Source organism: Microtus pennsylvanicus, chromosome 2 (genome assembly GCF_037038515.1).
Source record: "Microtus pennsylvanicus isolate mMicPen1 chromosome 2, mMicPen1.hap1, whole genome shotgun sequence".
Taxonomy (NCBI): domain Eukaryota; kingdom Metazoa; phylum Chordata; class Mammalia; order Rodentia; family Cricetidae; genus Microtus; species Microtus pennsylvanicus.
In genome coordinates this window covers 29,810,967-29,834,187 of record NC_134580.1, presented here as the reverse complement: position 1 = coordinate 29,834,187, position 23,221 = coordinate 29,810,967, and the positions used below count along the sequence as shown (strand labels likewise).

General features: G+C 49.3%; 2 protein-coding genes across 2 annotated transcripts in view; both read right to left on the bottom strand.

Moving 5' to 3' along the window:
* The window catches only part of LOC142843391 (electroneutral sodium bicarbonate exchanger 1-like), a 36,641-nt gene extending 33,156 nt beyond the window's left edge, over positions 1-3,485 (bottom strand). Inside the window, exon 1 of the mRNA XM_075960691.1 lies at positions 3,266-3,485. Coding sequence (XP_075816806.1) covers positions 3,266-3,310 — 45 coding nt within the window. The 5' untranslated portion in view covers positions 3,311-3,485. The remainder of the gene's footprint in view (positions 1-3,265) is intronic.
* Positions 3,486-21,659: 18,174 nt separating this feature from the next.
* LOC142844128 (sperm motility kinase 2B-like) lies at positions 21,660-23,166 on the bottom strand. The gene has a single exon (XM_075962431.1). The coding sequence runs from the start codon at positions 23,157-23,159 to the stop codon at positions 21,660-21,662; it is 1,500 nt and encodes a 499-aa protein (XP_075818546.1). The 5' UTR covers positions 23,160-23,166.
* Between the last annotated feature and the right edge of the window lie 55 nt (positions 23,167-23,221).

Genomic DNA, 23,221 nt, shown 5'->3' with positions numbered 1-23,221 from the left:
TCTGAAGGCCAGAATGGAAATTCCTCAGAGAAGAGACGGGAAAGTTGCTGCAGCTCGCTAACCTGAGCAAAGGTACCAAAGAACGAGGAGCTTATGAGTGTGCCACTAACAGCCATCTGCTGCTCCGTGCAAATCCTGTTAGTAGACCACGAGCTCCTAAGAGAAAGACTTCAGCCTCCCGAGCCTTCCCCTCCAGCAGCCAAGCACTAACTGGACACTGGGCGATGTATGAGACAGGGTCACCAGCGCACCCTGCCCTCCTGAAACTTCCTCAAGAAGACAGCAGGACATCAAAACAAGAAGACTCATACACAGTGTGCTAGGGAGGAACACAAGAGCATCCTACGGAGCAGTGTGACTCAGGGTGGAGGTCAGGGGAAGCTATTCTTCGGGAGATGCAAATGAGTCATGAGGACACCGAGCTGAAAGAGTGTCCTAGAAAGAGGACACATCCCCGAGCTGTGAGGGAGCTGGTCATACTAAAGAAACACAAAGCCAGCCAGAGTCGGAGTGCGCGGTGAGAGAGAAGGGCGTTCCCGGCACAATGGGCAAGGCTGCAGTCATGTCCAACCTTGGTAAGCCACCGCAGAGTTAGGGTTTTATTCTAAAATTCACTAGGAAGCCGCTGGCAGGGGTCAAGTGAGGACATGATCTGGCTGGCATTTCTAAACCCCGCTGGCTGCACGGTGGAGCCGGCTGTGAAGAGAATCAAAGGGAAAAGCCGGAGTCCACCAGAGAAAACTCTAGTCTTGGGATGGGGGATGAGATGTCTGGAAGCTCTCTGCTTCCATCGAGTCACACAATCTACTCTCTTTGCAAGGTCCAGCTCTCTCAGGTGGGCACACAGGGGGCTTGGTCACTAAGGTCACTGCCCATTGGTTGACTATGTCTCCTCCAGGCCATTCCCACTTCCTTTCCTCTTTAAGTCCCCATTCTCCTCACCTTCCGAAATCTCAAGTTCCTGTGTCTAATGCCTGACATCACGAGCACCTGCTGGTCCCTCCCTTTTCTCTCTCCACTCCGTGACCCACAATAATAGTAGCTCAATGTAAAGAACATATTTATTGTCTGTTCAGAAACCCAAACCACCGACCATCAGCAGAAACCTAAGGGTGCCTATGTACTGGCCATAGCCCGCACACATTCCGCATGTTAGACACAGGGTCTGCTCACATCCGAGCTTGATCGCCCACAGAAGCCAGAGAAATCTTTCAACAGAGGAAATCTGAGCAGGACTAAAGCTCATCATGACTGCTCTTGGTCCTCAGGTAAATATCAGCTTCTTCAGTGGGGGCCAAGGTGTCTAGCTGTTAGGAACCCAGGACACACCCCGCCATTTCCTCCTTGCTCCCTGTGGCTCCACCCTATGTCCTTGCAGAACGCGCCCCCTATCGGCCACAGGACTGTTGTACACCCTCTCCTCTGTTTCCAAGTCTCTGACCTCCCCTTTCCTTCAGCTGAGAGTCATTCTTCAGACCTTTGCCCATTTTCTTCTTAGAAAAATCTCCTATGATGTGCGTCAACGTACACTCACAGGATGGTCTGAGAGGTGTCAAAGCACCTGATTTTATAACAACACAGTTCCTTGTGCAGATCTTTTGAGACAGGGTCTCATTATGGAGTCTATGTGAACCCCAAACACATGATCCTCCTGCCTCAGGCTCCTAGTATTTTGTGTGAAATGAAGATGGGTGACGTACTTGTCTCACAGAATGAAGACCTGGACGCAGACCTCAGCACCCATGGAAGCAGGCAGCATGTGCTCGTCTGTAAGCCCAGCACTGGGGGTGGGGGTGGGGCGAGTGGGTGGGGGAGACAAGCAGATCCCAGGGGCTCACTGGCCGGCTCAAATGGTTCCAGGTTCAGTGCAAGAACATGTTTTCAGTAAATAAAGATAGAGTGATAAAGATACCAGTTATCAAACTCTGGCCACCAAACACACACACACACACAGACACACACAGACACAGACACACAGACACACACCCCCCTCCACACACACACAAACACAGGCTGGGGATAGGGCTCAGCAGCAGGGTGTCTACCTTTAAGTAAGAAGGCAGTCCATCCCCAGCATTCTCAATGGCAAAACAAACAAAGCTAATTCTCCTCCTTTCCCAGCAGCTGGGAGGAGCAAGATCTTGGCCTCTTTTTGCTTCTGTCTCCCAAACAGAAGCTGACTATAACATGGTATGTCATGAGATCAGAAATGGAAAGATTTCCCAAAAATCTCACATCTATTTATTTTGGTGACTGGCAAGCAAATAGTCCTGCCAGGAAAGAAGAGGAGTAGGGAGCGTCACACCCATGTCGCAACACTCAGGAAGTTTCCCCTGCCTTTCCCAGACCCCACAACCATGTCAACCGGGCATTTGCTTCCAAAACCCACCACCCTTCTGCAACAACATCGTCTCGGTTCCCCTCCCTCCTTCAAATCCTCTTTCCAGGGCAGCAATCACATCTGATCCGGGTTTCACAAGGCGGGTGGGTGAGAATTCAAAAAGCTACTACTCGCTTATTAGGGCTCACACAATAAACCGTGATTCACAGAGTCCTTAAAACAGCCCTGTGAAGTAAACCGTACAAACATTACTATTTCCATTTTAATAGATGGGGAAACTGAGGTTCAAAGAGGCAAGTAGCACGCACAAGGTGAGAAAGCCTAGAAGAAACAGACCGGGACTTGAACCCACACACTCTTAATACCTAGTCCAAATGCTTCCTAATATTAACCGACCCTGCGGTTCCACCATCAACTACTTAAGGCTGGTGGTGTCGTTCCTGGCTTCCCTGGTCCATGTGCAATCCCTTCCTCAGAACTTATCGGCTGTCTGGACAGCAGGGCGCCGATACACAAAACCGGCCACATTCTCGGGGTCTTTGCAAGGCTTCCTCTTAGCCACCGAGGAACCAGAATCAAAACACAAAGACCCGCGAAGGTCCCCGGATACCCTCTCGACCACCTAAGGTAGAGAGCGGGGCAAGGCCAGAGGCCGGCGTCTGCCGCCAAAGGGGACCCGCGGACAGAGGTCACTGGTCCGGGACACCGGGCTGCAGGCGATGCGGGGGGGCTGCGGCGGTGCCGGCGGCTCAGGGTTCGGCTCAAGGTCACCCTCCCTGGCCACCCTGAGCGCCCCCTGGCGTCCCACGCGCCCTCCCCTCCCCCGGCTCTCGGGGACACGCCCGGAGCCCCGGCTGGAACGGGAGCCGGGCGGTGGGCACCCGACCCAGACTGAGCCGGGGAGGAGCGGGAGGCGGGGCCCACCTGATAGCTGAGGACTCCGTCCGGCTCGTTGCTCCCGGCGGGCATGGCCGGGCGGAGCCCGGTCTCGCCGGTAGATTCCAGGTTGAGCAGCAGCAGTCCTCGCCCTCTGATCCCGTGGGAGCGGATCGCACATGCGGCGACCCCAACCCTGAAGCCAACGCTCAACCATCAACCGGCGCCACCTTCATAGCCACCAGCCGGCGAGGCGCCCGCCACAACCAATCAGAGAGCGGACCGAGCAGCCAATCGGAGCGCGGAGCACGGGTGGACGCTAGCTGGCAGTATCCTGAGCTACCAGGAAGAGGCCAGGAGGGCGCCAGAGAGCCAACCCCTCCCTGGGCCGGTTGCCTTGGAAACCGCCTCCCTCTCTCCCTCAGGGTGGGCTGGGGGTTCTGGGCTCAGAGGTCCTTTCAACTGCCTACTAGGAAGGAAAACCACTGCTTCTGTTTGCATTGCACCGACTCTGGGAAAGTGCTGGGTTTAGCTATTCGGATTTTCTTCCTCGGATGATGGATTTTTAAATTAGGAGAAAATCCCTCTCAGAAACAAAGATGGCAGGAGGAAGCAATGATGAGAAGAGGGGCTTCTTAATTGGCTTATTAACTCCAGACTGAAGAGCGTTAAAGAGCGCTGACAGGCAGCAGGCCCCTCCACAGGCTGAGACTTAGGTCTACCTGCCTCTAAGCCTGACAGCAGACAGTGGAGTTTGAACTGAGGATAATTTCAACTCGTCCTTAAAAAATAAGAACATAAATAACAAAAAAGGATAAGAAAAAAAGCTCTAAGACAAATTACTATCTAACAGCAGAACTAACAGATCTGAGGCAAGGTTGGAAAATGATGAGTAACACAGTCAATTCCATCTGGTTTTAAAAGAAAGCAAAGTTAATCCTCTGAGCGAGTCTTAAGAGAGAGAAAGGGCCCTTTGTCTCATAGGCACTATCACTTGAGCCTGGAGGTGATTCCACACTGTTGGTGGCAAAGCGACCATGCAAATCATTCGCAGCCTCTGCCAAAGCTCCAGAAGGGAATATGACAAGTCCAAGTTCTATCACTGTGGTGGTGCGGGCCTACCGTCCAGTTTAGGAGGCTGAGGCCGCAAGAAGTTCAAGGTCAGTTTAGACTCCTGGTGACACCCTATCTCAAAATAAATGAACAAATAAGTCACAACTTCTGCATACCATCCTTTGTCTGGAACCAGAACTGGAAACAAGACTGAGCCTTGATGTCCCTGGAAAGGGACTATATACCTGGAGAGATGGCTCTGTCTAAGAAGCACTTCCTATGAAAGTTTAAGGATCTGAGGCCCCTGCCCAGAACCTGAGAAAAAAAGCTGGGTTTGGTGGCAAAAGCTTGTAACCCCAGAACAGGAGAAGATAGAAACCGTGCATTCTGGAGTTTGCTGGTCAAACAGTATAGACCAATCTACCAGGAGCTCCATCTATTGAGAGGCTCTGTCTTAACAAATAAGGTGGAAAGAGTTAGAGAGATGGCTCAGCAGCAAGAGAAGCTGTTGCTCTCATAGAGGACCTGGGCTGGTTTCCCATGGTGTCTCACAGCCATCCACAATGGCAGTCCCAGAATCAGTCCAGCTCTTCTGGTCTCCTCAGACACCAGAAATGAATGTGGTTCACAGACACACATGCAGGAGAACAACTGGTGCACATTAAAAAAATAAGTAAAGAGCTATTGAGACCTAGACCTCTGGCCTCCCCATGTGAGTCACACAGGAATGTGTAAAACACACGCACGCACACACACACACACACACACACACACACCATGCACCTTTATTTCTGATCTTCTATAAAAAGCCCGCTGCCCAGTTTCTCATCTCACAAACAATGATTTGTGCCTCTGTACTCCACACAGCCGCTAAGGATGCTGAGCATCTAGAGGACTGCAAACACATGTGCACTTATCCAATCTACTCATCAATGTATGGAGGTCCAGCAGGACATTATTATCTGAGTTTCATCAGCAGGACCTACATGAAATAAAAAGAAAACCAGCTCTCGTAAGCTGTCCTCAGGCCTTTACATGCGCAGCATGGCTGGTGTGTGCACACATCTTATTGAGCTGAAATAAAGAGCACGCCAACAGCTCAAGTCTAGAGTGAAGATTAAGCATGGTAGCACGTGCAGAGTAGCCACAACCAGGCCAACACAAAAGTGCTGTCGAAAGGCGCAGTAGAAGTGAGTGTTGCCTTAGAAAATGCTCTTGTCGACTGTGGAGCGCTGGGTACTGAGTGCAGACTTCATTTCCCTGTGTAACAAAAAATCAGACCATTAAAGGTTTTAAGGAGCCCCTCTACATACCAGGACCTAGTGATATAAAATGTGTCGTTCATTGCAGTAGCCGTGGCGTCTCTATCCTCTCTGTTTCACTAGTGAGAAAGCAGCATCACAGGAAAACTAAACAACGTCTTGACCAGGCAATCACTAAACAGGGATTCAATCAGCATTTGTTGATTACAATGGCTTTGCTGAGATCTCATGTACCCAGACCTGGTTGTTCGGTGCTGGGGAACCAGCAATGAGAAAAGTTTGCCCCCTTGGGACTTAGGGGTTAGGTTAGGGTTAGTAAGTCGACAAGATCATTCTGTAAGTTATGACAGCCACTGTGAAGGAAACTGCAAGGGTATGTGACAGAAGGAACCTGGTTATGTGACAGGGGACGCATCTCCGTGGAGCTGAGGACAATGAGCCGAGGTGAGCCTGGCTGGTCCTGGAGTTCCAGGAGGATGTGCTGCCCCATCTTGGAAAAGCTGCCAGAGGGTGGGATGGTTGATAGGACAACCCTGAAGCATTAGACTGGCCCTGAACAAAGGTGGTGGCCAAAGGGAGAATGTCCCTGTTACCTCCCCGCCCCATAAGACAGGTCTCACACAGTAAGAGGGGCAGGGCAGGGCAAGGGATCTGATTTCCCTTTAGTTCAGATGTGGAGGCAGTGCCCTGGCCCTTGACTTCAGGGTCCAGAGTCCCATCTTCTGGCCTGTACGAGAATTACAGAAGGAAAGTAGGCCAGAGCCAGAGCTGCTGAGGCTGAGACCTCTCTCCTAGAGCTCATTTGGTCTCTCCTTCCCAAGCTGGGTAGCTGCCTTGCTACCAGGAATCAGGCTTCTAGCTCCCAGCACTCCCTACACTGGTGTAAAAAGTGCAAATGGGCCCTGGAGCAGGTGGAGAAAAAACATTCAACTAAGAAACAGCATTAGCAGACCCCTGGAAGGGGAGTAAAGTGGACAGGAAAATACAAAAACACACACACAGAGACAGAAGTCATACAGGCGCATCAAATTAGCAGGACACTCGATGGGTATGACCTCATCTAATCCTTGCCACGCCTCTGTGAAGTAGATTCTCTCATCCCATTTCACATTTGAGAAACTGATGCTTAGAGAAGCCATGCCCCAGGTCACCCAGCCAGAACAGTAGGTTTGTGGAGATGCCAGCAGCTGAGGCCAGGTGCATCTGATCCAGGCAGGAAGGCTCTTGGAAGCCCTGGCTTCCCTGTCTCGTATAGACCCCACCCTCTCTTTCTGTCCTCCAGATGTAGTCTCTGCTTCTCTCTGCTCTTTAACATCGGTGGTTCACACACTTGGGGGAAAGAGGTTTGTCTTGAAAGCCCTGATACATGACAAATTGTTTAAGTCTCTCTCTGTATACAAAGCACACAAATTTGCAGTGTGTACAGACATAGCTGGGGACGAGGATGGTCCTAAGATACTCACCGGTAGGCAGGTCTATCCCTGTGCAAACATGTAAGGTACACTGCGCACAAACGGAGTCTACTAACACAAATTAAGAGGACTACCGTGTCACTCCGCGACACAATCCTAAAGGACCACCGTGTCCACATGTCCTACCCTCAACCAAAATGTCGTTATGTGTGAGTGTGTATGCATGTGTGCGTGTGCGAGTGTGAATGGAATGCGTGTGTGTATGTGTTTGCATGTATGTATGTTTGACTATAAATGCATGTGTGTATATGTGTGACTGTATAAGCATGTGTGTATGAGTGACTATGTATACATGTGAATGTATGTGTGTGTATGTGATTGTGTATGCATGTGTGTTTGTGAATGCTTGTGAGTATGTGAGTGTGAATGTGAATGTATGTTTGTATGTGTTTGCATGTATGTATGTATGACTATAAATGCATGTGTGTATATGTGTGACTGTATAAGCATGTGTGTATGAGTGACTGTGTATACATGTGAATGTATGTGTGACTATGCGTGTGTGAGTATGTCTGACTGTGTATGCATGTGTGTGAATGTGTATGTGTGTGAGTAAAGTATATGTGACTGTGTATGCATGTGAATGTATGTGTGACTATGTATGTGTGTGTACGTGTGATTGTGTATGCAATTGTTGGTGACTGTGTATGCATGTGTGTGTGAATGTGTACGCACGTGTATGAGTTTGTGTGACTGTGTATGCATGTGTGTAAGTATGTATGGATGTGTATGCATGTGAATGTGAATGTGTATGCACGTGTGTGAGTTTGTGTGACTGTGTATGCATGTGTGTGACTGTGTATGCATGTGTGTGTGAATGTGCATGCATGTGTGTGTGACTGTGTATGCATGTGTGTGTGACTGTGTATGCATGTGTGTGTGATTGTTTATGCATTTGTGTGTGACTGTGTATGCATGTGTGTGTGACTGTATGCATGTGTGTGTGAATGTGTATGTGTGTGTAAGTATGTGTGAATGTGTATGCATGTGTGTCAGAGAGTGAGCATGTGAGTGTGACTGTATTGGCTGGTAGCATTTTCTTCCTAGGAGACAAAATGACAAAAATGTGAGAAAAAAACATCTGAGAAAATGTTCTATAATTGCAATCAATTTTTTCCATCAAAATCATCTTAATTTTTCCTGTTAGCTTGCTTTTCCGCTCCAACCAGGGACCTCGCCTACATGAGGCAGGTGTTTCTACCTCCAGACTACACCCCAGGCTCTCCAGCTGAGCCCTATGCCAGTTTTGTTTCTTTGGTTTTTGTTGTTTTGGTTTTTTCTTGTTTCTCCCCGCTCCCCACCCCAGCACTGAGGACTGAACTCGGGGCACACTGGACATGCCAGACAAGCAAGCAAGCATTCTATCAACCGAGCTACATCTCAACCCTTCGGTCAAGAGAAATGTTGTCTCTTGATATTCCTCTTAATTACACATCTAAGTCCAAGAAAAGGCTGGAGAAAAAGATGGATCCAGGAAAGACTTAATTAGGGCTTGTTCGAGTGCAATCTAGAAGCACTTCCTGTGGAAGAGAAGGGGACAGGCTTCTTTGTCATGCCAGAAAGGTTAAGCAGGTGCATGATTTGTTTTCAGCCTTTGCCAAGTCCCAGCTAAGGAGATGAGAGAATGCAATTGTCTTTGTTCACAGCATGCTGCCAGCCTGGAACACTGCGTGTCACAGGAAAGAAAAGCAAATACCACACACACACATCCCGAGAGGAGAGCCAGCTCCTGACTGAGAACCACTCCCCCTCACCATCAGCATCATCCAGAGAGCTTCCTTGTGCCCGACTCCTTTACACCTTGCTCCAGACTAGCGACTCTGAGATGAAGTGCAGATACAGAGCCAAAGCCCTGCCCCACCCCCGCCTTCTTTGCAACCCTGATTGACAAGTCTAGACAGAAGCAGAGGAGGGAAAGGGGAAGCAGAACAAACAGAAAAACAAGTCCTGGAAAAGTGTCACCTGCAAGTGGGGCCCAGAGGAAAGGCACTGTGGAACTACAGGACCCTGACGGGAAGCACGTCGGGCATTTGCAAGACGCAGGTGTTCCCAAGGCATCTCTTGCCAAAGCTCTTGATACCAAATCTGAGCCCTTCTATGTTATGCTAAACACATTTGTCTTATCTGTTTCTAACCAAGTGTAACCCTGCTCAGAAATGTTTGTTTAAAGTAGTTTCGCTCTGAACCTTATCTTCCTGGGGTGAGATCTGTTCTACTTAGGCAGGAAGTTCTTGGCTCACTTCTAGCCCTCTGGCCTGGCCTGGCCTGGCCTTAAGGTGGCAGCAAATCCAACCTCTGTGGAGATCAGAGGCAGTGTGTGTGTGTGTGTGTGTGTGTGTGTGTGTTGGTCCTCCTTGCATGAAGGAGGGAAGGAAAAGAAGAGTTTCATAGTTTCATATTTAATATTTGCCTTTTGACTTTTAGGTGAAATGCAAGTTGGGTTGATGCTGTCTTCTTCTACCCACCTAGCAGTTCTGAGCTCACACAGTAAGTGACTGCTGAGAACTACTAGGGCAAAGGTACTGGGCTTCACATGCCATCTCCTTACAGTGTGGCAATGCAGTGGGCACAGGACTCGGCAGGACTCTGTGGTCTGGGCAAGCCGTCTGCTCCTCCTGAGTTCCCATGTACACTACCAGCAAGAGGGGAAAGTACAGGAGACAGACATGCTGAGTCCATGTCAGTGTCTCTACCTTTGGACACAGTCGATGCTGGGGACCACTGGGACCTCAGGATGTCCAGGAGGATGCTGCCATTGCTGCTGATATTAGGGTGATAGATTTTGGTAGTGAAAGCAAACCTTTAGGGGTTTGGAAGGATAACCTGTAAGGTAGTGGATGGTCAGTGAGAAAACCCCTTCCTGGTAAGACTGTCCTTATTGCAGAACACTGAGCAAGACGATCCCTCTGTGACCAGGCAGTTCCTTCTGGACCTGATTCAGAGCCATGTTCCCACTGCTCAGGCCAACCCAGGGTTGCCTGAGACAGTGGCTGAGCCACAACTCTGTGTGGTTTCTTTGCCAAATGAAGTCATCTGAGACAAGGGGTTCCTCCCCATCGCATTGGCCCGTGGGCCAGCCTGAGAGGCATCATCCTGATTGATGGTTGATGTGGGAAGACTTAACCTGCTGTGGGTAGTGCCCCCCTTGGACAGGCGGTCCTGGGGTGCATAAGGAAATAGACTGAAGCAACTATAAGAGAGCCAGCCAGCCAGCCAGCGGCTAAGTAACCTCCTCCGTGATCTCTGCTTCAGCTCCTGCCTCCAGGTCCCTCCCTGACTCTGCACACACCTTTGATCCCAACGCTCAGGAGGCAGAGGCAGGCAGATCTCTGTGAGTGTGAACCCAGCCTGGCCTACAGAGTGAGTTCCAGGATGGCAAGGACAACATTAACACACACACAAAACAATTACCAATGTGTTTCGCTAGGGTGTGTGGTTTCCTACAAATACAACTTCAATATGCCTGCACAGTGACCATCTCCCCCCTTGAACAGGTCACTCCTCCTACCACAAAGCAAAAGCCTGGGCATGGGTCCTCCTCTGCACAGTGAAAATTCCACGTCTTTTTCACTGCTTTCTTTTTCCAGTGCTGAGGATCAAACCCAAGTGATGGTTGGAACCTCACCCCCTGCACAATCCAGAAAGCCCCATTCCTGTCTCTCTCCCTCTCCAAACCTTGCCCGCTTAGAGAGTCTCCAACAAAGGAAAGGTGTCAAAAAGCCATACTTTTGGTGGCTATTGCAGCTTCCTCCTCTGAAGTTGCCAGTCACTCAAGTCCTGGCCTAAGCCATACCTAGATACAAACCCATGGTTTGTATGGTTGACATGTCATGATCCCTTGTCTACAACCTAGAAAATCTTCCTGCTTTTTTTCAGGGGAACGACTTTTCTGGCCCCAATCTCTGGGGCCACAGGGCCCACCTGGGAGTGGCATTGTTCTAATAAACCTGTTGTTTATTTTTCCATTTGGCTTCATTGGCATATCAGTAAACCTATTGTGGCGGAGGGGCAGAAAACCTATTACCAGACCTTGGACTGGCTGGGCAAGCTTTCTACCCTTGAGCAACACTCGCAGTTCCACAATTTCCCCTTTGAAATCTGTCCTTTCTGAACAAACTCGCACAACATAATGAAGAATTGCTAACACGGGTAAGGCTTGGGGTCGACTTTCAGCACATGGAGCATGAGACTCTAGTCTTAGAACACTTTGTAGTCAGGCATGGTGGATCATGCCCAGAATCCCAGCACTGAGAGGCTAAGGCAGGGAGGTGGGGAGTTGTGGGCCAGGCTACATAGTGTGGCCCTGTTGAAACAACCAAAACCCTCAGCTGTGTCTAGGGAAGGTGGACGGGGCTAGAGTAAGCCCCTTACAGTTACATCATAATCTGCACATCAGTCTGTCTCCCCAGAACTTCCCGCCCTTAGCCTTAGAAGAGGGGAGTTGAAGAGAGACTTAAAGTCCTACAAACCAGTTTTCTAACGTCATTTCCCCCCACAGCAACCCAGAAAAAGAGCCATCCAGCCATCCCAGGATACCTGTCCTGATGGTCATGCCGACAGTGGCAGTCCCTTCCCGGGATCAGTTGGCCTCACTGCTTGCCCAGCGGTTCTCAGCCTTCCCAATGCTGCAGCAACACACCCTGCTTTGCCATGTCCTCTGGTCCTCATGCCCGCCTGGCAATTTCCCTCAGTCATTCCCTCGGTGCCTGCTGGGATCATTTTAGTTATAGCTGGCAATTTTCGCTTTGTGCAGAATTCCAGAGATAATGTTTGATTGGAGATCCCAGCTTGTTCCTGTACAATTTGGAAAGCCCCATTCCCCCCAGCCCTGGTCTCTCACTGTCTCTGTCTCTCCAAACCCCACAACCCACTCAGAGAATTTCCAACAAAGAAAAGGCACCATAAAGCCTCTTCCTTCCTTGTACAACAGAACCACCTGTCCCAGGATCACATTATCCACCATAATGAGACTAGGCTCCCCTGCATGAGATAACAATTAAGAACACACCCTGTAGTCATGTCTGCAGGCCAATCTGGTGAAGGCAACTCTTTGAGGTTCTGTCTTCCCAGGTGTGTCTACTTAATAACTGAGCCTATTACTGCAAGGTTTTATTCATTTTTGAGAGAAGGTTTGATGAAGACCAAATTGTCCACAAATTCAATATTTAACCGAGGATGACCGTGAACTTCTGATCTTCCTGTCTCTGCCTCTCAAGTGTTGGAGTTACAGGTATGTGCCACCAAGCCTGGCTTAGAAATTTTTATTTATCTTCCCAGATCCATATTATTCCATAATGTAGTGAATCCCATGGTGCAGTGAACTGTCCCTACTTTAAATTTTTACGTTTATTTGTTTATTTTTGCAGTGGTAAGATCATATGTGCAGGACCTTGGGAATAATTCAAGATTAGGCATGTGCCACCAACTCAGCTTGTGTGTGTGTGTGTGTATGTGTGTGTGTGTATGTATGTATGTGCATACATGTGTGGTCATGTGTGTGTACATATACCCAACTAGAGTGTGATGTCTTTACCTCCTTCTATCTTTTCTTCCCTCAATCAATCCTTGAATTTGTTTTTTGTCATTGCTTTGAGACACGGTCTCTCTGTAGTCCTGAAACTCCATATATACACTGGCCTTGAACGCACAGGGATCCTCTTGGTTCTGCCTCCTGAGTGCTGGGATTAAAGGCATGTGCTGCCATATTCAACTAATCCTTGTTGTTTTGTTTTGTGGAGCCAGGATCTTACTATACAGTCCAGGCAGGCATGGAACTTGGTATGTAACTCAGGCTGGCTTTGCATTTATAATCCTTCTGTCTGTCTCCCAGCTGGTGAGATTAAGGCATAGGGCATCACACGGGTTCTAGGTCCACTTGTTTATTACTTACGACCATGTCTCATATAACCCAGGCTAGCCTCCAACTGGGAAATGTTGAGCCAAGGTTGGCCTGAGAGTTCTGATCCTTCTCCTTCAACTTAGAAGAATCAGAAGTTCAAGATCTAAGTAGAGTAAGGATCATGTCTAAGTGCCGGGATTAAAACTACGTGTCGCCATGCTCAGCTTGGTACTGGTTTCTTTTATCGTCATTTTATTATGTGCTTATTTATTTATGAGTGAATATTTGTGGCATGGAGCATATGTGGAAGCCAGAGGACAACCCAAGGGAGTCTGTTCTCATCCCCCACAATGGATGTCTAGAGACTGAACTCATCAGGCTTGGTAGCAAGCGCCTTCCCCCACTGAGCCCTTCAAAGTTTCAGTATAAAGCCGGATGTGGTAGCACATGGGTGCAATCCTACCACTCAAGAGACAGTGTGCCACGATCTAGTGTGGACTAAATTTGGAGCTTTTTTATTTTATTTTATCTATCTACCTATTTATTTTTGCTTTTCAAGACATGGTATCTAAGTAGTGATGGAAGCAGTTAGGACTCACTCTGTAGACCAGGCTGGCCTTGAACTCACAGAAATCTGCCCGCCTCTGCCTGCCTCCCAAGTCCTTGTGCCACCACTGCCGAGTTACACAATCCAGTTTTAAAACACTTTCTTATTGAGAAGCAACTTCAGACTTTGCAAAGGTTGAAAAGAGGGGCGTGGGAGAAGCCTCGGTCAGTAAAATGCCTGCTGTGTAAGCATGAAGACTGGAGTTCAGATTCCTTCCATCATGTAAAAGCTGGGGACAGTTGGGACAGGCGGATCCCTGAAGCTGCTCCCCAGCAGCTTAGCCAGTCTGTGAGCCCCAGGTTCAGTGAGAGTCCTTGTCTCAAAATGTAAGCTGGGGAGAGAAGAAGAAGACACCCAAAAGATTCCCTCACTCTCATACACGCATGACCACCCGTGCACACACACATACACACAAGCTAGGCTGCTGCCACATGTCTGAACTCAAAATACTGAGGAAATGGACACCAGAAAATCAAAACCAGCCTCATTCCATAGTGAGTTCAAGGCCAACCTTGACAATATGAAATTCCAAAAAACAAACAACACCCCCCAAAAAAGGAAAAAGAGAAAAAAGAAAGAAATAAAAAAAATTGAAAGGCAGAAAAATGAAGCCCTGTATGGTTGGGTGTTGGTAGAGCATGCCATTCATCCCAGCACTCGGGAGGCAGAAGCAGGTCTGTGAGTTCAGGACCAGCATGGTCTACAAGAGCTAGTTCTAGGACCGCCACCAAAGCTACACAGAAACCTTCTCTCAAATACCAAAAAGAAGAAGAAGAAGAAGAAGAAGAAGAAGAAGAAGAAGAAGAAGAAGAAGAAGAAGAAGAAGAAGAAGAAGAAGAAGAAGCAGCCCTGAATATACAAAAGTCATTTACATTTCCCTAAACATTTACATTTCTAATCACTTATTTTGTATTCCCTGAAACATTCAAACATACGTTATAGACATGGTTCTTCATGACAGGAATATTGTCTGCAGAGCAGTTTATCAGCCCAATGGGCGCAAAGGCCACTCTTATCCTGTAGTTTCTGCTCTGCTGGGGCTCAAACCCAGGGCTGTGGCTTACAACACAAGCATTCTGCTGTTGAATTCCACCTCCGGCTTTTGTTTTGAGACGGGCTCTTAGGCTGCCATTGAGTTTGTGATCCTCCTGCTTGGGCTCCACAGAGCTGGGATTATAGGCATTTATACCTGGCTAGTGCTTTCCTGTTGCTCTGAGAGTCCAAGGGATCATCAGGAAAGGCATGAAAAGGTCTTTCTTCCTAGACCTCCTCTCCAAATCACAGAGATCCTCCTGCCTCTGCCTCTCGAGTGCTGGGATTAAAGACTTGCATCACCCCCACCCGGCTCTTTCTTTTATGTGGAGAAAAAAAAATCTCACTAATCCTAGACTTGTTGAGCTTGCTAATTAGTCAAAAATAACGTCCAATAAATCTCCTTCCCTCCACTCCCCAGTACAAGGACTAGAGCGCACACCATCTCACTTGGCAAAAATCTCTCTCTTTTCAATTTACAGGCGGCAACGGACAGTTTTATTTATTTATTTATTATTTATTTATTTATTTATTTATATATTTTGGAGACTGAATCTCACTAGGTAGACCTGGCAATCAAGAGAGCTATCTGCACTGCCTTCTGAATGCTGAATTAAATGGATGCACCCCCATGTCCAGGCTTCCTTTTACATTTTTTTTTTGAGACTTAATTTTGTAGCAAAGGGTGCCTTGGAACTAAAGATTTCCTCGGGCCTGTGGCTTAACTCAGTGGGCATGGTAGTTTGAAAGAGAAATGCCTTCTATAAATTCATGAGTGTAAGTGCTCAGTCCCCAATTGATGGTGCAGTTTCAGGAGATTATGGAACTTGTAGCACAGGAGCCTCTTAGAGGAAGTATGTCACTGTGGGTGGGCTTAGAGAACTTAAAGCCTTGCCCTCTCTACTTCAGATAACTCTCCCTCTCTGCTGCCTGTGTGTGATGGAGATGTGATTTCTCAGACAACAGGCCCTGTATCCAAACAACCAAAAGCTAGCTCATTTAACAATGCTATTTTATTTCCAACATAGAAAACATATATTGCCATGATTGGGGAAGAAGCAGGGGTTAGCGCCAGTAGAATCGATCAAGGTGGCCTTCTTTTCTCCCTAGTGCAGGGTCTTGGCTTCTGAGAGGCGCCTAGTCCCGTGCTGCAGAGAGGTGAGACATCCAGGTGACCCACAGTGCTAAAAAAGCTGGGATCACCTCGTCAGCCCACCAACTCAATTCTACTCAGCAGTAATAAGATACCCTATGGCTTGGCTTGCTGGGCTCTGCCAACAATCTAGCATCCAGAGAGGACCACCCAGTGTTCTCAGCAGCAGCGTCCTGTCTCGTTCTCCTAGGTCTGGCCAGCAGGATGCTCCTGCAGAGGAGGTCAGATCTTCTACCTGCTTCTTCAACTAACTTTGTACTGCTTCCTCTTTTCCCTTCACCTTGTTTGTTTTTTTTTATAGACCGACTTCTGTGGGTAGCCCAGGATGCCTGGGACAGCAAGTTCTGCAGTTGTAGATCAAGCTGACGTCACAGAGACCTGCCTGCCTCTGCCTCCCAACTGCTGGGACTAAAGGTCCACAGCGCCCCAGGCTGACCTTGTGTTTCCTTACACTATTTTGACTTAAGTGTGTGCAGATGCACTCACACACTATATGCTTACACTGTGTACGTGTGCAGCGGTGTCCGTAGACACACACACTTGCAAGCTCAAGGTATTTGTGTGTAGCACAGGTGTTCGGTGTCAAATGTCACGTTGCGAGTGCTGGGCACCTTGTGTTTTAACACAGGCTTTCTCAAGGCCACTGAGGTGGAAATGCATCTGCCTCAAAGGTGGCACACACCCACAATCCTGGCATTCAGGAGTCAGAAGCTGGCACATCTCTGTGAGTTCAAGGCCAGCCTGGTCTAGAGAGGAAGGGCCAAACAGAAAAACCCTGTCTCCAAAACAAAAAAATCACAACAACAGAACAAAAATGGAGATTCACCTGTCTCCATCTCCAGGTGCCGGGGTGGCCAGCTTCAGCAAGCCTGCCGGTCCTTTTCCTTGGATTCTGCACATGAACACATACCAAACAAGGTAACTAGACAGTCACTGTCGGGCTTCTTGTGCTTCTGAATCTCACCCAGGGCGTCGATTTCACACTCTTGCTTAGTGACAATCGTTTCCCATTATAGACAGTGGGGCCAGGAAGAAGCAGCAATGTTGTTTACGACGTTTCTTAAGGGACAACCCCTGGGCAGAAAGTCTATGATGGCTATTTTGTTCTTTTATTAAGATACTGTAGAAATGGAATGAAGTAAAGAAGGATAGAATCATGTCAGATGGGTACAGAGCAGTGGAAGCCTCCCCTCACCCCACCTCTGAGCACACCCAGTCACCCCAGTTTGTGGCAGGAATTGAAGCAGGGACCCCAGCAAACCAGGCTCACTAACACGGAACTGGTACAGAAGTGCCACAAGGGGGCAGCACAACATCAGAGTTTCTGATGTGTGGCAGGGCCAGCAGCCTTCCTGCCTTTCTCATTGGCACAGGTGGGGATCTCCATGCTCCCCAAACCTTCCTGTCAGTGCCTCCCACCGGGCCAGCAGGGAGTACTACCCAACAGATCCTCAGTGCTGTGCACAAGGATGAACTCAATTGGCTCAGGACAATTCCAGATGTGAGTCACAGGAAATAGCCCTGCACATCTGGATGCCAAATTTCTTCTCTCTGTCAGAAAGATCTTTTGATTCACAAGGAATACGTGGTTGGAATGGGCTGCTATGTCACTGTTTTCTCAGATTGGGGCATTAAGATTTGGGGGTAGGTGCTGTTGGTTTTTCAAAAAGAGTGGCATTCCTTCTAGACGGGCCTCCAACTTTCTGTGTTGGAAGAAGGCCTTGACTCTCTGATCCTCCTGTGTCTTCCCCCCAATACCGGGATTCACGGCATGCTCCACCTGGTTTCATTTTATGCTAAAGAAGCCAGGCCCAGAGCCAGTGTGTATGCTAGGCACAGTGAGCATTAGTCCTTTGTTCACTTTCTGTGTTTTAGACAGAGAGCCACCAAAGCCTAGCCTACTGTTCCTCATGGAGGCCAGGCTGGCCTTGAATTTATGGCTAGTCACTAGACTAAACCTCTAGAGTCCTGGGATTATAGGCATACACCTTCACCCTAGCTCTATCATCTAGTTTTAAGACAAATCCACAAACTCCCTAGAACTGTCTAAATGTGAGGGATAGGAGATTGCCCCAAGGGGTGAGGTGACTAAACCTTCAAGCAGTGGGGGTGAGGCTCCATCTTCCTAGTTTAATCAGCCTGAGGTCGGGACATGGGCTGGTTAGAGCTGGTGACTTCCATTTTGTTTCACGCAGGTGCATAGGGAGTTAGTTGCGGGCGACTCGAGGGCTTCTGGTCAGAACATACCTTCAACGCTGCCTGGATACACAGGGGAGAGTCTGGGGACTCTGAGATGATACATGACTGGGACAGCCTGCTCTTCCTCCCCCACAAAGAACACAGCTCACTAGCTTCAGAAGAAGAGTGGCGTCCAGCTACACCCCTTGTGTGTGCAACTTCTAAAGACTCTCCGTCAGAAAAACAGGTCATCTAGAAAGGCTAAAAGAGAGACAGAGAGAGAGAGAGAGAGGGAGAGAGAGAGAGAGAGAGAGAGAGAGAGAGAGAGAGAGAGAGAGAGAAAGAGAGGGGAGAGAGAAATCAGGGTCAATGTGTAAGATCTTCAGTTCCATCAGGAGGTATTTCTCAGCTACAGAGAGAAATACCTAGTCTGAGGCTAGCCTGCCTGAGTTCTAGGTGTGACTCAGTTAGGGTAACTCTTCCTCACCAAGCAGAAACATGGGTTTGGTTTTCAGAACCAAAAAACCAGGCTTGGTGTGGAATTCCTGTAATCCCTACATTTGTACGCAGAGGCAGAAGGATTAAAATATGAAGGATATCCATCCCTACATAGATGATTTAAAAAGTAAAACTTCTAAAATACACTGAGACAAGTTACATACCTATACCACCTACACTCAGTTGGCTGAGGGCAGGAGGATCGACGGTCCTTGGCAGCCGGGACTACATACAGTAAACCGGAGTCCAAACAAGAGGAGAGAAAAAGAAAGGATTCTTCATTAGAAGGAACCAATAGATATGCCACTGTGGGGTTTAAGAGTCATATGCTTTCGCAAAGAAAATAGACGACCATGAGTACAAGGTACCAACAGTCGGCAGTGAGGGGGAACAGACAAGGACAGGGTTGAAGAACTCTACAAAAGGCAAGTGAGTCTTCCTCCCACCTCTCTTGACGATGCCAGCAAGGTGGCTTCTCCAGCTTGAGGGCTGCCAGTAAGGACCCTGCATCACCACCTCTTGCCATCCAGTTTGCCCTTAACAGTCTTAGAGCCAGAGAGGGGCACATGCCACCCATTGCGGCTGAGGAAAGAAAGTGAGAAAGCAGAGGCTGGCTAGATCCTTTGCAAAGCGGGAGGCTGGGGCTAGACGCAGCTTTTCTAGGCTAGGGTGCTAAACACTGAGTTTGGTCTCAACTAACTTCTGTTGTGTGGGGCTTGGGTGAGGCCTAGAACTCCTGATCAGCATGCATCACCTCCCAGGTACTGAAAACAGACACGTGCCACCGTTCCTGGCTTGCTTGCTTCGTTTTTTAATATTTGCTTTTCAAAACAGGGCTTCTCTGTGTAGCCCTGGCTGTCCTGGAACGCACTCTGTAGACCAGGCTGGGAGTGAACTCGGAGATCCACCCGCCCTTGCCTCCCATGTGCTGCACCATCACGACCTGGCTTTACCCGGCTCCTGACTGTTTCTTGAGACAGACCCTCTGTGTGTGATGCTAGCTTGGTATTCCCTATCTCATGCTGGCCGCGAAGCCTACCATTTCCATGCCTCAGTCTCCTGAGTGCTGACATTAAATCTAATCCCCATCGTTAATGGCTAAGTAATGTTTAAGGCAGGCGAGCGAGGGACGAGGCTCAGATATGGAGTTTGTGCCTAGTATGAATGGGCCCTGGATTTCATCACCAGCATTGTATAATATTGGGCTCGGTAGCTGCCATTGGGAGGTAGAAGCAGAAAGATCCGAGTTTAACTGCTGCATAGGATGGTAAGATTCTCCAAAACAAAGCCAGGCAGTGGTGGCTGTGCTCGCCTTCAGTGCTAGCACTCGGGAGGCAGGTGATTTCAGGGCCAGCCTGGTCTAAAAGAGCTAGTTCCAGGACAGCAGGACAGACTCCAAAGCTACAGAGAAACCCTGTCATGAAAAAGAAACAAACAAACAAACAAATTAAAAATGATTCTCCAAAACAAAAGAACATGTGACACCCACTTGTAGTTCCAGACTCAAGAAACTGAGGCTAGACGATGCTGGGACTTAAGAAACCAGCCTGGGTTGGACAGAATGTGGCTGATTCCCCGAGTTATTAGAAATGCTGTCTACAGTTCTAGGTTCACAGTGTGGGGTGGGTTCAGTTTCCAGTGTGTGTGTGGGGGGGGGATACTCCCAGTGGGTGGGGTGAGAGTGACCACTCACCACTGTGGGGCAAAGTCTGGAGGGGCTCGGATAAGCCACACTTCTGTATCTTGAAACCGCAGCGCTCCAAGGAGAAACGAGGGGGATCCGAGTCTGGAGATATCGCCATAAAATTTGGGGGGGCAGGAGAACAGAGTGACACCAGAGGCCGGGGTATCCGCCATCACAACGACCTGCGCTGAATGCTGGGACACATTCTTGAATATAGAAGATACCCAGGATGGTTCTAATGAGGAAGACAGCTGGAGAGATGGACCACCACACCAGTCGCACAGTCTTCTCTGGGTCTCTTGCTGTCACAGTTTGGCAAGGTCTAGGCAGAAAAAACACGAGATGAGATTTTACCAATGTGACTGTGGCATGGATGAGGCAGCTTCCCGGAAGCACACCCCACCCACCTCCAAAAGAAGTGGAAAAGCCTGCTCACCTTTAAAAGGCTGGGAAAAACAGAAGCCTTCTTAAAGAATTTCACTGGCCAGTGCAGATTCAGGCAGACTCAGGCAAGTTGGAGGAAGGAGGCACAGCAGGATGCTGACCCCTCATTAGGTTTTCAGGTTTAACTCTGACACCTACCAGTCCCTCAGTGTGTGGCACATGGTGTTAAGTGCAGGAGCTAGTTGTCACTGATGAGAATGGTGGCCTTGAAGGAACAAGCAGGCAGAGGCAGGAGGTGAGTAGCTGGAAGGCAGAATTGGTGGAGAGGGGGACTCTGCTGCCCTGGGGTCACTCACTCCCCAGCTCAGATTTTCCCAAGCTTTGGGTCTGAGGACTCAAGCAATGGAACCTGCTGGAATTACTTGTGGGGATTCCTGCTAAAGGTTCTTGCGGGAGCCTACCCTCTAGAGGAGTCGGTCCTACAGGGCTGCTTGCAGGACACATTCTCAACCTGGCAACCCAACTTAGGCCAGGCTGACTAGGAATACTCTCCTTGGGGGAGAGAAGTCTCACCCTATGGAGAAGACCGTGTTCTCTGCCAAGAAATGGGGCAAAGGTCAGTCACTACCCAGAGCACCACTTCTGATGTTCCCGCAGGCATGGGGAGAGGGCAAGGCACTATTGTTCCACAAGACAGCCTAGGGCACCTTTGCACCTCAGTCCTCCACACTGAGCTAGACCCTGTGGGAAGCCTACCCTTCCTGCCTGGGATTTTACCTGGAGAGATAGATGTTCTCTGGAGTGGACAGCTCTTCCTCTGCAGGAGGGGCCTGTGGCCAGATGGTGTCCTGGGCATCTGGCATGGGTCCCCAGAGTGGCTGTCTGAATCTCATCCAGACCGATCCCCAACCCGTGGCTCAGAAGCCATGGAGCTGGGGCTCGACCTCTTCGGGGCTTCAGAGAGAAAGGCACAGGAAGGAGACTCTTAGTGACTTCAAAACACACAAGACTTAGTGCACTGCCCAGCAGCGCCCAAGTACCCGACATGTTCCTCCAAGGAATCTTTGCCTCCTTTGGCCTTGCCCCCACCTCTCCCTGCTTGGCTCAGCATCTCTGCTGTCCCCCTGTTGCTCAACAAGCCTGAGGTCACACTTCAGGGGACACCTGGTCTTTCTGAAGGGACAGATTGTTATGCTCACAGTGTGCCATAGTGGACACAGGCATCATTTATCACAAAGGACAGGAGGAAAAGTACAAATCAGATGAAGTGAGAAAGGTGCTCACCTGGTTCTGTGGGTGCCTCTAGGATCCCCTGACTGTGGAGCCTGGTTCTCACGGGAGGCATGGTTACTCTCTGCAGGAGGCAGGCAGCAACATAGGTGTCGGAAGCCATTGACAAGGGTTTTCTTGACCCTCTTCCAGCGGTGACGCCTCTGGTTTTGGGAGGAAGCTGGCCCGGCATCCTGGGGCTGACCATGGCTGATGGCCTCTTCCTGTCTGGTGGTCAGCAGTGTGTCCCCAAGGGAGGAGCCTTTGGGGGTTACACGCAGAGTCGTCCCCAGCGAGCTGCAGAGTTTCTCTGCATCACTTGCAGCCTCATTGTGGTCTGCCCCATGAAGGTGGTACAGAGAGCAGGATGTCTGGGCCCTCGCCGTCAGGCTGCCACACAACCCGATCTTCGATGGAGAGAAACTCTTGCTGCTGTCCGGGCTGCTGCTAATGAGGGAATCAGCCACAGGACAGCGCAGGTGGGATAGGTGGGCAAGGCCTGGCTCCATGGGTGTTGTGGGTTTCACCTGGTGATGGCAGCAGTCTCCCCCGGGTGCCTGGTGTTGCAGACTCAGGTATGTGGCCATCGCCTGATCAAATTTTTGGACTTCTAGACACTCAATTATTTCTTCACCTGCCATGGTGCCGATAATGCTAGGGCTCAAGGTGCCTGGGAGACTCTGGATGGATGCCCGTGCCTGGCTGTGCCTGATCATGGGGCGCGTCAGGATTTGACTGATGGTGGGCCTCCTGTTGGGGCCGATCATGAAGATTTCCACGATTACGTTGAAAATATCAAGTGGGACATGATGAGGAACGCTGAAGTTTGCAGCCAAAATTTGCTGCTTCAACCCCATAGAAGAGCTCGCTTGGAACGGAAGGTGCCTGGCCACCATGTAGTAGAGGAGCACGCCTAAGTTCCAAACATCGCTGGCATAGCCATCGTATGGCTCCACTCCGAACAGTTCCGGGGCACAGTAGGCCAGAGTGCCGCAGAAAGTCTTTAGTTTTGTCCCAGGGACAACTCTGACTGCCAGGCCAAAATCACAGAGCTTGGCATTTCCAGAGGCGTCGATCAAGATGTTATTTGCCTTAATGTCCCTGTGGACGATACAGTTGTCGTGGCAGTACTTTACTGCCTGTACTACCTGTCCAAACAGCCTTCGAGCCTCGCACTCCTGTAAGCCTCCCGGTTTGCGAATCTGACGCAAGAGGTCCCCTTTGGAGGCGTAATCCATTATGAGATACGTCATGTCCCGTGTCTGCACCTCCCGAAGGAACCTGATTATATGCGGATGAACGAGGGATCTCATTATATCAACCTCATTGTGGTTCGGGGCGCAGTCCCCATTCACATTTGCCAGAATCTTCACAGCCACGTAGCTGACAGTGGGCATGTGAAAGGCCAGTTTGATTGTGGCAAAAGTTCCTCGTCCCAGAGTTGTCAGCATTTGATAGATACTGCTAAATGTCTCCTTGTCACAGTAGAGGGTCTCTCTGACCTCCTCCATGGCCAGGTTCTCGCTGAAACACAACGGGAACTTTAAACAAACAGTTTAAATCACACCAATGA